Source organism: Colias eurytheme, chromosome 16, assembly GCF_061535395.1.
Source record: "Colias eurytheme isolate Ceu_HAF_F1 chromosome 16, ilColEury1 Martin Lab GWU primary, whole genome shotgun sequence".
NCBI classification, from domain to species: Eukaryota; Metazoa; Arthropoda; class Insecta; order Lepidoptera; family Pieridae; genus Colias; species Colias eurytheme.
In genome coordinates this window covers 7,279,672-7,294,107 of record NC_142995.1, presented here as the reverse complement: position 1 = coordinate 7,294,107, position 14,436 = coordinate 7,279,672, and the positions used below count along the sequence as shown (strand labels likewise).

The window sequence follows — 14,436 nt, the reverse complement described above, 5'->3', positions numbered from 1 at the left end:
TGGAATAAGCAATTTTATGACTAATTAATTATTAATCAGGGCATACGTGGACAAATCACACATATCTGATAAAAGGTACTTATCAAGCCCTTGCTATCGATAACTTTGTCTCTTTGATTGCCTATATATTGAACGCCAACGTTATCACATTTAGTGAACAATATCATAACTATCAGGTAAGGCCCAGTTATTTATTTATAGATAATATTTTATCGTTTTTGTTATTGCAATATTTATAACGCAGTTTGTGAGTAAACAATTTTTACATTATTTTTTAGCTAGTTAAAAAGTTAATGATTTTTTTTTTCGTTGCAGATAATATGATGAAAGTCTTCCTTAGCCTTGCTTGTATTTTCGCCGCCGTCTCGGCAATCCCGAGGCCAGCGGTCGATGAAGTGCAAGTGGCATCAAATTACGTGCCCCAAAAATTTAGAAGAGATTCAATCCCACTAGAAATTTTCAGAGATGTGGCTGTAGCTGAAAACCCAGATGACTCTTATGTTCCTGAAGCTATCCTTGTTAAATTTATAGATATCAAACCTCTACAGCCAGGTTTGGACGATTTAAAAGAATTAATCGAAGATGCTTCCCGTGTTCTCCATATCAACCCAGAAATAGTCCAGGTTGCTGATATTCCTCGTAATGAAGATGATTTTCATTATGAGCCCATTCAAGTTGCTAATTTAGCAATTGATTCGAATGATGCGGAAAAAGTGATGGTGGTGGAAAGCCCTTCAGAGATCAAGAGTGATGGTGAAATTCCTCAAGTAGACTCTGTGCAAGTGGTGGACAATCTTCCTAATAGTGACGCATTTGCAGAAAGCAATGCTGATGGAGAAGTGGTCAAACACCCAGTAAACGAAGAGCAGAATGAAGCTATTCAAGTGGCATCTATTCCCATTTTGGACGTTAACGTAAATTCGCCTTCAGATGATGAATTTCGTGCTGTGAAATTTGTCGACAATTCGGAAATGGATGGAAGCGACAACTTTGTTGCTGCACCATTAGCACCTTCTGAATTGGATTCTCTTCGCGTAAATTTCGGTGATGTTCATGAAGAAGGGCCTGTGAATGAAGATAACGACAAATTTTCTTATTATCCACTAAGATTGTATCCTGACCCACTTTTACGTTAACTTACCTATGCAGTAAATTTTCATACTTTTGAATCATTATAAATTATATACGTATACATACATAAAAATGTAAATATCAAATTCCTTTTGTCTTTTATTGTCGATTAGTCTACTAATCTCATGTGTTAAACTCTATAAACCTTAATAACTACGAATCACATTCTGACTTATCATTATCATATACCTACCTAATATAATGGATTTAGATAACGTTTTAAAACCCTGTAAACTTATCTTATAGATTTTGTTTCAAGGGGTCTGCGTCTGATCTAGCGTCTGACAGTACTAACCCCACAATCTGCAACCGGATATCGGCTACCTACCTAAATAAAAATATGTCCTGCATAAACAATAATACATAGTGTGTCTTTTTAATTATAGCGGATCTAGCACGCTACTACCAAAATTATTTATAATTTCTGTATACGATTATTTGACGGATTTTGATATTAAAATATCAATTACTCAGTGTCCAGTGATAGGTAAAAAATAAGATCTAAGTAGAATATTATACGATAAACCTTCAATTAGTTAGTAAACAACAGTATCATTGTTGAGGATTATTTATTTCCCTACTTTTTAATACTTCATTATGAAAAAAAGCTTAAAAAAAAGTCTAGTGCGATGCCTTTTATCTCGTTAGGCGAACGTCGAGGCGAGGGTTCTCACAAATCGTCGTAATTATCTAAAATAGTCAATAGTAATTTATTTAATTAAGCTAGATCAATATTTCTATCAACTTTTTACATTTTAGTGATTATTGTTCATTTAATATTCTCATGGCATATGTACATGAAAGTCACCACCCAATTCAATTTAAGTGTTATAGCAAAATCAATATAGAAATAAAATACGAACATTATATTTCAATACAATTTATTTACTACAATAACATCTATCTGACCTAAAAATAACTGATATAAACAAAAACTTATTTAAGCACATAATCGCTAGGATATTCCATGACTTTGGGGAATTTCTGAACATCTTCCTCAGGTATATGATCTAGTCTTGTGGGAACTAAACGTAGTTGTCTTATTTGATTGGTTACATTTTGCATCACATCATCAGGAACCTCTTCACCTGGATATATGAACAATCTCTGCATTGTGTGTCGCCTCTGTAGATTACCTTTCATTGATCTGTATACTGCTTTCTTTATAATCTGTAAAAATACAATTATTTATACATATTAGTATTTTAAGGAAGTAATTTTTTTTTTAGGTAAAAAACAGTATTTTTTTCTGAACACACAATAATTAATTATGTTTTATTTACTTTTTAATACCTACTATTCTAAATAAACTCAGTGAATAAATTATTCTGTCTTTCATAACCACATACATAGGTCTGTATTTGGGTAAATACTGACCTGTCTTTTGTCTAGATTGGGTAGTATAAAAATTGTTCACCTTATAATTGCAATACATCATACCAGTTTAATCACTAACCATGGTAGGATCCTTGTTGTGAACTTCCCAGGCTAAAGTCCAAGAAGCTCCTCCAGGATATCCTGTGTGGTGGAAATACGCGCGCTTTCGCCATTCATCACCTCGTAAAGCTATTTCTCTGCTGTTTATGCAAACGACGACATCTCCACAGTCATTCATTGGATGATAAATTGGTTTATGCAAACCCATTAAATACTTTTTGATAACGTTTGCTGACTGGTATGGGTCTTGCCATTTGCAGTCAAAAATATGCCAGGTTCGCGCAAAGGTAGCCCATTGCTAAAATAACAAATATAGAGGTTAAAAAAACTTCAATAATATTAAGAGGTTTTAATCAAACGATATTATATTTTAAGTGATACCTGCACACGCTTCGCCGCTGACATGATGTTAGCTTTGTATTTGTTTAATTTGTAATTCAATTGAGAAAATAATAAATAAGTTTCTATTATGTTTTAGATGTTGTACCTCAGTGTTGTACTTTTAGGTTATTTTGACAGTCGGTGTTATCAATCAGTCAATATGTCAATGTCGTTTTGACTTATGACAGGAAATAAATGCAAAATTTAATTCTTCAGATTCCGGGCGATTGGTATATTTTTTTATGTATCAATAATTTATCATCACCACACACGATAGACCGGGAGATACTGACACAAAATTTCGAGTCATTTGTAACAGGATGGCGGTTCTACAGGGGTCTTAGTACGCAATGACAAAAAGAAAAATGATGGTGTGAACGCTGGTACCGGTGGGTTAGTCGCGTGGGCGTTAGTCGAACTCGTCGGAAAAATAGCGAAAGTCAAACGATTTGTAACACAAAAATTTTAGAATTTACCGATAGCCCATAAAAAAGAAGTAGGCGGTAGTGTCATGCCATACTTTTCCGGTATGACTTACAGCCCGCCATACCGATGCGAATGTGTTGATTTAAAAAAAACAATTATTCAACCATTTGTACCAAGCTAACTTTTGCACAGGTAACCATCGTCGTGCAGCCATTTACGAAAATCGCCATGCCATACTTTTCGGACGATTCCAAATGGTCGCCATACCGCCGAAAATCTGCAAATTTTTTTTATTTCGCCTATCTTTTTGTACCAGTATTGCATTTGGCTTTTTGGAGAGTATTTGATAAAATGTGACCATTATTATATTTGCCATACTTCTAGTAGGGGGAAAAAGTGCTGTCATACTTGAAAAATAAATTTATTATTAATTTATATAAGTGAAGATTTCCAACACCTAGATCTTTGAAATTTTGTATTTATATTCGTTGATCCTCAAACTTACAGGAAAAATAAGTGCCATACTGTTACAAATCGTTTGACTTTCGCTATTTTCCGACGAGTTCGACTAACGCCCACGCGACTAAGCCGCCAGTACTAGCGTTCACACCATCATTTTTCTTTTTCACATTGCGTACTAAGAACCCTGTAGAACCGCCATCCTGTTACAAATGACTCGAAATTTTGTGTCAGTATCTCCCGGTCTACGACGGACGACTGAATTGATTTTAATAAATTTTGGTTTATTAGATAATAATTTTAATCAAAGCTTACAATAATATCTACCCCACCTACCCGTATTGGGGCAAAACGAATAGACTCAGCAGCTAGTAAATTCGAAGAGTAAATTATATAAAATTAATAACTTTTTCTTATTCATTAACTTTTGGATCGTATTCAACGAGATTAGGCAATAAGAATTTCGAATAAACTCTGATTTCTTTGATAGTTTGCTTGAGCAGTAACTTCACATTTATTTCTCAGATCTCCAGAAAAGTTGTAGTTATTATTAGTTATTATATCACTACATAGTATAAAACAAAGTCGCTTTCCCTGTCCCTACTTTGTACGCTTAAATCTTTGAAACTACGCAACGGATTTTGATGCGGTTTTTTTTAATAGATAGAGTGATTCAAAAGGAAGGTTTATTCTGTGGTTTATATGTATAAAAACATCCATAAAATAGTGGAGAAGTACTGATATTTTTGAGGTTTCTAATGTGATGTCGTAAAAAATTACATTTTTTCCGCTTACATTGCAAACGCAGGCTGAACCCTACGAGTTTTATCAAAATAATGTACTAAGTATTATACACATTGAAAAGGTCTACAGAAAAGTCCGCGATGGTATATGTCTATCTCTTATGGATAACCCACAATAACTTTTTTTTGTCATTTACTTTTTACGACAAATAATGGCTAATTTTCGATGCGATTTTAACCAATACAGCATTAATCCCTAACCAATTAAATACCTTGAATACATTGTGCATTTAATATAGATCTATGTGGCCCTTTACACCGTATGATTTAAATGAATATTTTCAAAGATATTACAGATTTAAAAATTGCGGGACGTAGCGTTTGCGGCGGTACCGGCCGGCCGCCCGGCTATCTATTTTATACCCGTGCGAAGCCGGAGCGGGCCGCTATGTTTTTGTATACAACGTTCACAGTTTTTCTGTAGTGTATTCAGTATCAGCATTGCACCCGTGCGAAGCCGGGGCGGGTCGCTAGTCTAAAATAAAGGAAAAAATAAAATACATACACAGTATAATAATTATAAATCATTTATTATGTAAATAAAGACATTTCCAATATAATCAAATGAATTTTTAAAAATCGCAATTATTTACAATAAATAAAATAAACTGAAATGCAAAAAAAAAATCTCTTATTCATTGAGATGCAAGTCTTTTCTTAGAGTATATGCTGATACATGCATCATATACTGTTCATTCTCTAGGAAATTATCAATAGCCCTTTGTCTCATGGATTCCCAGGCATAGAGATCTCTGTATATCGGCCTCACATACTTCATACGACCTTGGCTATTCACAAATTGTAATATTTCATTTATTTTGGATTCATCACGGCTCTTGATACATAATCTTAGCCAACGATATGTGATTTCTGTGTTCTTGCTTGATGCTATTTTATATGTATCTCCCATTTTTTGTAGTCTGTCAACTGGTAGAGCATCTCCATCAATGAGATCTTGAAGGAAGTTGATAATTTGTTGCGGTGTAAATGTCATGATGTCATTGTAGTCGAAAGTGGTTTTAGCGTTGCTTATTTTCGCCCGCAGGTCCGTCACCGCTTTAGTCATAGATGTGTCGTACCTAAGAGAAATAAAATGTTGTATGTGAAAAAAGGGAAATGTTGATAGAAAGACGAACACTACCATTTTAAAGTAAAACACATAGAAGTGGCATAGGCTTAGAAATTTAAGTGATTTAAAACACAGAATATTATATTTGAAAGAAAAAAAAGAGAAAATAATTTGGAAAATCCAAAAGCGCACGCCTCATAATTTTTTTTTAATAAATATTTATTAATTATTATTTTTTGTTTATTTAATAACAATTAAACCACATCGAATCAGACCCTGAAAAATGAAAGGGTTCTATTCCTGAGCATACTCAAGCGTAAGAGAAAAAAAAAGACTCGACTAGTAAAGTATTTCGGTCGCTATCGTGTTAACAAGAAAAAGGATCCGCACATACAGACACACGGACGTCCAAGACAGAACTTTTTTAAACTGTTTTTTAACTAGTTTAAATAACAAAAATGACATCAAAAATATCATAAACGTTAAAAATAGTGTTTTTTCTTAATATGTGTGTGTATGTATTATCTTACAAGTGCAATGTATGATACATAAAGACATTTTAAGTTTGAAAAATCAGATGTTTTGCGCGAAGTGACAGTAGTACCCACCTCAACGCTTCGCTTATGAGGCGTGCAATAAATATCTTACAATAAACATTAAATTTACATAAACAATAAAATTAAAACCAAGACAATACGATTTGAAATAATAATAAACAATACAGAAAATGAACAAAATTGATACAATTAATCATCTATATGGTGATAAACTTTTTTTAATCACATATTTACTTACGCCGGTATAACAGGCGGCATTCCGGACTTATGAAGCCAAGTCTCCCAGTCCACTTTCTTCAAAGCTTCATTGTCTTTGAAATATTCAAATAGATGCGCCTTGAATTGCTCAGTGTCTATGGACTGCCGTTGGAATTTGTTCAAGTATGACCTCAGGAAATCATCGAATACTTCTGAAAAGTAAAGAACATGATTTTAGCAAGCATTATCATAGTTTAATGGTTTAATCTTCTAATTTATATATGTATTACTAGTGGTCCACCCCGGCTTTGCCCGTGGTACATATTTGGTATCCTATGTCCTTCTCCTGGCTCTAAACTACCTCCCTGCCAATTTTCAGCTAAATCGGTTCACCCGTTCTTGAGTTATAAGTGGAGTAACTAACACGACTTTCTTTTATATATATAGATATTATAATAGTTTAATTTTCTAATTAATATTAGAAGAATAAATTAACCAACTCTTTTTAAATAGCACAGGAATTTACTAAATATAACTTGGACATGTTATTTTATAATTCTGATAGTTCTAAACTTCTGAAAAAAAAAGAGATACGAAAGAATAAGAAACATCTGTCTGTGTGAATGAGCCACACCTCTGAATCTTACCAGGTCCACCAAAGAGATCTTCCAAATATCGCAAAAATAACGACCCCTTTTCGTATGGAACAGTCGAGAACGCATCATCCGGGTGTACATTCGTCAAATTGATGACCAAACGCGTCAACGCATTATCTACACCCAATTGGTGAACCTACAAACAAAAATATATAATGTAAACTCCCCCTTACCTGGACCTCCAACTAAATCTTCGAGATAGCGAAGGAATAGAGACCCTTTCTCGTAGGGCACTCTTGAGAACGCGTCATCTGGGTGCGTTTGGTTTAAATCGGGAACTAATTGCGTGAGGGGATTGCTCGCACCGAGATTTTTGTTTATCTGCAAACGCAGATTTTTAAGTCAATTTTATGTGAGTTAAAAAAGATATCCCTATATTTAGGAATGAACAGGGGGCTAGGTTGAATATTAGTTTGAATTTAAAAAGAATGTACATACTGTGATTCTACACAACTGCCTAATTGATGTAGTCAGTTGATAACAGATCACAGCAAGTCACGGACTGTTTACAAAGTGAGTTGGATCAAACATCATATAAACAGCGTCTGAGCCACTAGGCACGATTCGTAGGAATTCGCCATGAATCAAATGAAGGTATTTTATACTATTCGACATCTAAACATGTTCTAATAGGAAATAGTGACATCTATTCATCCACAAAAATATTTAATCAAAAGTTATCTCTAACACTATGTAAAAACACAGTGGAACATCTACCAATATTTGATCATGCTACATATATTATTTATATTATATACTAATATTATAAAGCTAAAGAGTTTGTTTGTTTGTTTGAACGCGCTAATCTCGGGAACTCCGGGTCCCCGGGGTCCGATTTGAAAAATTATTTCAGTGTTAGATAGCCCATTCATCGAGGAAGGCTTATAAGCCTATAGATGATAATATATAGCCATATATCATCTCGCTAAGACCAACAGAAGCGAACACTGCTAGCGTGTAATAAGATAAATGAAGTATACTTAGATAATATCGACTTAAATTTCAAATATACTCACAGTTTCATCAAGTTCCTGCAAGCCAAGTAAACTACTGAAGTCCCTACTACGTTTCGCTTCCTCCTTATCATCTATCAAAGACGCTCCGACTTTCCTCTCTAAAAACACTGTGAATCCTTCATTGAGCCAGAAATGCTCAAAGTTCCTGTTTGTTACGAGGTTGCCCGTCCAACTGTGCATTATTTCGTGCACTATTACGTCCGCTTGGCTTCTGTCTCCAGCCTGAATAAACATATATCAATTATTGAAGTAAAACTTCTTTAGGCGCGTTGAAAGTAAAATTTCATGGTCGCGGCATGGCAAAACCGTAACGATAGTAAGGCGACGATTTATATATTTGACGTATCTTTGAATCTTGCCAGTTTCAATTTTGACATATGTGCTCGGCACACATGCTCTTATAATTTATGTAGTTATGTATTTGTAAATTGTAATATATGTGACTAGAAACTGGCAAGTTATTTATTTATCAGTTTTTGCATATAATCAATTACTTATGAGATAAGCTCATGGACATAATAAACAACACACAACAAGTGTCTTATAAACATTTATGTATCCTCAATCTCGCTTCTAGGTTTTCATAATTACAATAAAATAATATTTCAATGTGAAATCAGTAATGTTCACAGAGACATAAGTAGCTTAACATGCTCATAATTATTATTGAAAATGTTAAACAATATTTAGAGGTTTTTATGAATAATAAAGAAAAATTTAATCTTGTTTCGAGCCATATCCAATACAGATTTATAACTGTGAATAATTCGAAATACGATTTTAATGGCTTTTCAGATATAGCATGATTTGCAACAACAAATGTATACCTGTGCAATTATTAATTAATATATAGAGTGGATTTTTTTAAATAAAATATGCATAACGAAATTCCTCCTTGTATATTACTAAAACTGGTTCATAAAAATTTTCTGCGTTTTATCCATTAACCCATTGACCACCGAGCGGCCCGATCGGGCCGAGACACAATAGATTTTCTATTGTGTCTGTGATCCGAGGACTGACGGATTAAGAAGTATTATTCATTGGCAATTTGTTCATATTAGGGTAAGGGATGATAAAAGATATAATTACCAATAACGTAGGCGTAACAAACGTTAGACAAGGGTTCTCCATACCCCCATAGGGGAAGGAGGGGGGTAACACAAGCAAATCATACTGCGACCATTGATAAGGCCCACAGAGCTTTTCAGCCGCTTGCAAATACTTTTCAGTGTTTGCAAACTCCCATGCACTCCTATCGATCTCCTCTTTTTCAGACCAGACGTGCGACCTGAAATCATAAGGGTATATAAACTATACTTGCTTTAATTAACTATAGTAGAGCCATTTTAATAGGCAACTTTTGACAGTTCAACAAAATTCAACAACGTAACCTAGTAACGACGACATAGAATAATATGTTATTTCGTTTTGTTAGAACTGCACATTTGCTTAACTTTTTTCAATTACGATTACGATATAGACGTCAAAGGTTGCCTATTAAATTGACTCGACTATAGAATCTTATTTATGTATATAAAGTTTACGTGCTTCGTATTTTAATCACTTTAAATGAGCGATTTTTCCAGATATGAATTTTAAAGATTAACATCTTTAAATTCGATTATTTTAAAGATTAACATCTTTAAAATAATCGAACTTCTTACATTCCTATTTTAATTTTTACATCTAAAACTTAAACAAGTACTTGATGGAAAGCAAAAGTAAAAGTAAATTTCTATATTACTTATAACATTTATAACAATATTTTTCGCAATTCTTTATTTTTTTTAGACACATCCTATTATTTACCTATAAAATTGGTTGTCTGTATAGACGGTTTACTTACGATAGTTGAACGTGACAACGTCTGTTTGTGTTTCTATGTCACTCGTTCCGCGCTCTCGCTTGCACTTCAAGCCTATGGAACGCCTCAGAGCGAGGTAACGCCGCATGAGACATGTTTTTTCGTGCGTGCAGCCGGCTTTATCGAATTATAAGACGTTGTCACGTCAAAAAATATCAACTCTTCTACAAACATATAGAATTAAACAAGAACTCACCTCGGTCCAAGCTTCCTCGACTCCAAAACACCAACAGCAATGGCCAACAAATACGAAGGTATAGGCACAGGCTGTCTAAACTTAAATGTAGTACTGTTACTATCTCCCCTGATAGCGCTCATGAGAACTGTGAACGGTTCTGGGGCTGTTACTTCTGCGTTATATGTGAATTTAACTGCTGGTGAATCTTGACAGGGTAGGATTGAGCGGGCGTGGATTGGCTGAAAAACAATTATTTCTATATATAAAAAAACTAGCGGTCCGCCCCTGCTTCGCCCGTGGTACCTACATGTTTAAACTATCCTATCTCTCAAGTTGGATCGAACTGCACATGGTGTGCGAATTTTATTATAATCGGTTAAGTGGTTTAGGAGTCCATTGTGGACAAACATTGTGACACAAGATTTATATATATTAAGATAAATTCTCAATAGGAATAAATATAGTGGAGTAGGGATACTGGACACCCAAAATAGGTGCATGTCGTCGAATTGCGAAAATATGCCCGTAATTTTATTATTAAGGATACCGAAAAAGTTATTAAAAACTATGTAATTAAGTTCACCTTTAACCCATTGAGCCCCGAACGGCCCGATCGGTCCACGACACAATAGATTTTCTATTGTGTCTGTGGTTCCGGGGCCGGAGTTATTACGAGAACATAAATAAATCAATGATTTATTAAAATAAATAAGTCATTAACCATGTAGTAAACCTTTACATGTACACAAATAAGTCAATAATTTATTAAAACAAATAAGCTATCAACTAAAAATTTGTCTTTAGCGTACGTAAATAAGTCAATGAGTTATTAAAAAAAAAAAAAAACATAAATAATTTCGTAATAACTTTAAACATTATTTTCAAAGATATTTAATACATACCTGACATTGACTGAACATATATGGATATTTTTTGCCTGACGTCTGCTTCGCGTCCAACCATTGTAAAGCAGTTGCTGTCGGTGATGTTTTATACTTGATCCTTATCTTTATTCTGCGAATATACCCTCATATTTAAAAAAAATGTTTCTTTATTAACTAGGTAGTTCTCAAACAGTTACATACATTGTATGCTCAACTCACAAAGAAAACTTTCCTAAGTCGTTTGAACTACATCCAATTATAAACTACACAACATCCTGTAATTACACTAAACGTTAACTATTTTCAATCTAACTGTAATCAAACTATAAAGGAAGGTATTTTTAACTGCGTCTTACACACGACCGTCCACATTCATGCTATTAAGACTTGTTTGCATGACCTTAAGAAACATAGTTGAGTCGGCACTTATATGATTATCACTTTGAGATCCCATGATTGGTTTATAAATATAACCATTGTAGGACATAGCCATTGTTGTTGCAGATGGTATTTGTTTTATTTCATGTGTTTTTTGTTCTTGTTTTGTTTTGTTTAACTCTGTACAGAACTGCCTTCAAGAAGACGCAATTTAAGTTGTTAATAATTTGAATATGAAATTCACCATTAAGGGTTGACAATTCGTCTCAATTTGCCTGTTATAAAATTTAATGTAGTTTTATCTGAGTTGTTGTTCTTAATATTTTTATAAATTGTTACTTCATACATAAGAATAATATTTGGACAACCCTATTTCTTAATCAACAATTTTTTTTATTATTTTGTAAAGATACAAATGAGCATTAAATAATGCTTTCAGAACCACAAAATAAAACCTACTTCTGATCAACTGTAGCTGGTTCTGCAAGTGGTATAGTAAGCTTTGATCCATAATTGGGAACAGGGTCATCTAGTCTATATTCCAATGACTTTCCGTCCTCCGTTTCAATTGATTCAATAGTTATATTACTTGAATCTAATATCTGAAATAAACAGTTTTTATCATGTGACAAATGACAAGATCAAGATGGTTGTTAGATAAAAATCTTATGATTAGAGATCCCACTTGTTTAAGTAAATTGATAAAAATATGCCGAAGCAATTTGAAAAAATAAATTCCAATAAATTACTTTACGAACATATTTATGTATGCATATTCATCCATATTTGGTGGGTATCGTGATAATTAAATGCTTATCGCAAACATGTACATCTGGAAAAAAATGAGATTCTTATAATGAACATACTCACCAATTCATTTATATTTTCTAAAGCATTAATAGTCAAATCTGCTATCCCACTCAATTGTTTATTTTCAAAATCCACATTCAATTTTAAATCCACATGCTTTATTATGGCCAATTCTGGAAAAAAATAGATAAGATTTATAAGAAAATCTTTTTAAGCTCATAATTTTTTTTGAGACTCTTATTCTGCTTATTGATATAAATCTGATACAGTATAAATTTATACATGAAACAATTTAATACAGAAAACATTGATATAATATAGTTCTACATAAAATTGATTATTAAAATCAATTCAGTACTTAATATTTTAGTTTATTGCTAGGTAACACAAAAATATAAAATCAAAGTTTTTCTCTGTAATATTTGTGGATGAAATAGAAAATTATCTAATCATTTCTTTCATAAATTATTGAAAAGTTTAGTATTTATTTTTATTATTTAGTTATATGAGAATGGTAAGAAAATTTTTCAAGGGAATATTAAATTACTAGGATTTAGGTAAAAAAAATAATTTCTAAAACATACCAGGCCTTGAATATGATGAAGGATCAAGTGGACTCAAAGCCATAACTTCTATTTCCCTAAAAATGAAAACATTTATGAAGAAAACTGTACACAACAACTTATAACCATTCCCTAACATTGTGCCCGTGCAATCTGTACCAAGGCTATGATTCAAAGGAATCGGTATATATAGTCACAGCAAGATCTAACTCAGAAGGTAATAAGTACACTACAAACAAATACAATTCTTAAACTCGTAATAATAAAGACTATAACTTTTTAACTTTACTAGAACTGTAAAGAGAAAACTGCATCTAGCTTTCGTTTCTATAATGATATTCATTAATCAAACATTTGATAGCAATGTTAAATATAGAAATTTTGTATCTATAGAGAATCAATCATTGAAAATATTTTTTTTTTTTTTTTAATTTATATTAATGGTTCATCTTTAATACATTGTCACTTCTCAATGAAGAATCACACTTCAAAGATGCATATTTTTTGAGTCCTAAAAAGAGATAATTAAAGAAGTTACAACTAATATAAATGTATTTGAAATCTAAATTAAAGATAAAAGTTATGTAAAATGTTACACATTACAAGTGATTCTTGTTGGTATAAATTATAAGTTTCAGGTGAAATCATTAATTTTCTAGAGGAAGTCCCCTGACATTAAGCTTCATCTTATCCATTGAACAATGAGCAGATCAGTCCTAAGTACCAGTATAACATGGATAAAGTAATAATAGGAGGCGTACAACATACACCTATTTCGGTTTCGAAACTTATATGAAAAAGGTTTTCTTTTTTATAAAGGGTTACCGCTCTACGGTCAGCGGTTTAGGTATATATTGTGTAAAAATATTCCATTTATTGCTATGTTAAAATAACCGATAAATAATTTTCGAGAACAAATTATACGGCTAACATAGGTAAATAATATTAAAAATTGACACCTGCTAGTGGTACACAATTGTTGTGTTTTTATCAGTGCAAATGGAATTCTGTAATGTTGTTGACAATATCGTATGTTCTTCAATCTCGAACTAATTGAATAATTTAATCTGCTATTTTTTGTTAAGACTTGATATCGAACAGGCCAACGAAAGTGCCTCGTGATCACTTTGCCGATGACAGACATTTTTTTTAAGCTCCGCTGACCGCTCCGCTAGTTGACACTTGACAGTCGCAATGACATTTTGATTTTTTTTCTAATTTATTGCTCTGAGAAAACAATAGACATGCACAGAGTAATTGCCAGTTTCATGAACTAGGTTCTGACACGTTCTGACTTGTGTTCTGACTTCTCACATCACAGCAAAATTTTTCTTCAATAAATTTTCACAAAATCTTGAAATACTAAAACAAATAATGATTATGAATTAAGTATCATAGGGCGTATTCAGAAAGAAAGCTTGAAACTTATAAGCGCTTATAAGCGCTTATCGGCGCTTATAAGCGCTGGTAACCCGCGCAGGAAAATATATGAACATGCGCTTATAAGCGCTGATCGGCGCCGACAAGTTTGTTGAAACTTGTTGGAACTTGTCGGCGCCGATCAGCGCTTATAAGCGCATGTTCATATATTTTCCTGCGCGGGTTACCAGCGCTTATAAGCGC

The 14,436-nt window shown here is 33.1% G+C and overlaps 3 protein-coding genes across 4 annotated transcripts; 1 reads left to right on the top strand and 2 right to left on the bottom strand.

Annotated features, from left to right (window-relative positions):
• The first annotated feature begins 82 nt into the window (after positions 1–82).
• LOC149901900 (uncharacterized) lies at positions 83–1,200 on the top strand. Its single transcript, XM_090111005.1, has 2 exons — positions 83–176; positions 316–1,200. The coding sequence occupies exon 2, from the start codon at positions 321–323 to the stop codon at positions 1,134–1,136; it is 816 nt and encodes a 271-aa protein (XP_089967131.1). The 5' UTR covers positions 83–176; positions 316–320; the 3' UTR covers positions 1,137–1,200.
• A 776-nt stretch (positions 1,201–1,976) lies between these two features.
• mRpL13 (mitochondrial ribosomal protein L13) lies at positions 1,977–3,080 on the bottom strand. The gene is made up of 3 exons (XM_090111077.1): positions 2,950–3,080; positions 2,588–2,866; positions 1,977–2,301 (listed from the first exon to the last, which is right to left on the bottom strand). The coding sequence occupies exons 1-3, from the start codon at positions 2,971–2,973 to the stop codon at positions 2,068–2,070; spliced, it is 537 nt and encodes a 178-aa protein (XP_089967203.1). The 5' UTR covers positions 2,974–3,080; the 3' UTR covers positions 1,977–2,067.
• Positions 3,081–5,148: 2,068 nt separating this feature from the next.
• Positions 5,149–13,968, bottom strand: LOC149901898 (leukotriene A-4 hydrolase). 2 transcript variants are annotated; one of them, XM_090110788.1, is made up of 11 exons: positions 13,773–13,968; positions 12,835–12,890; positions 12,311–12,423; positions 11,900–12,042; positions 11,081–11,192; positions 10,197–10,417; positions 9,226–9,424; positions 8,134–8,355; positions 7,291–7,438; positions 6,502–6,673; positions 5,149–5,716 (listed from the first exon to the last, which is right to left on the bottom strand). In XM_090110788.1, exons 1-11 carry the CDS (start codon positions 13,955–13,957, stop codon positions 5,269–5,271), a joined length of 2,019 nt encoding a protein of 672 aa, XP_089966914.1. In that variant the 5' UTR covers positions 13,958–13,968; the 3' UTR covers positions 5,149–5,268. The 2 variants fall into 2 exon arrangements, with proteins under 2 accessions (XP_089966914.1, XP_089966915.1); XM_090110789.1 differs by lacking the exon at positions 7,291–7,438 and adding an exon at positions 7,109–7,253.
• Positions 13,969–14,436: the final 468 nt, after the last annotated feature.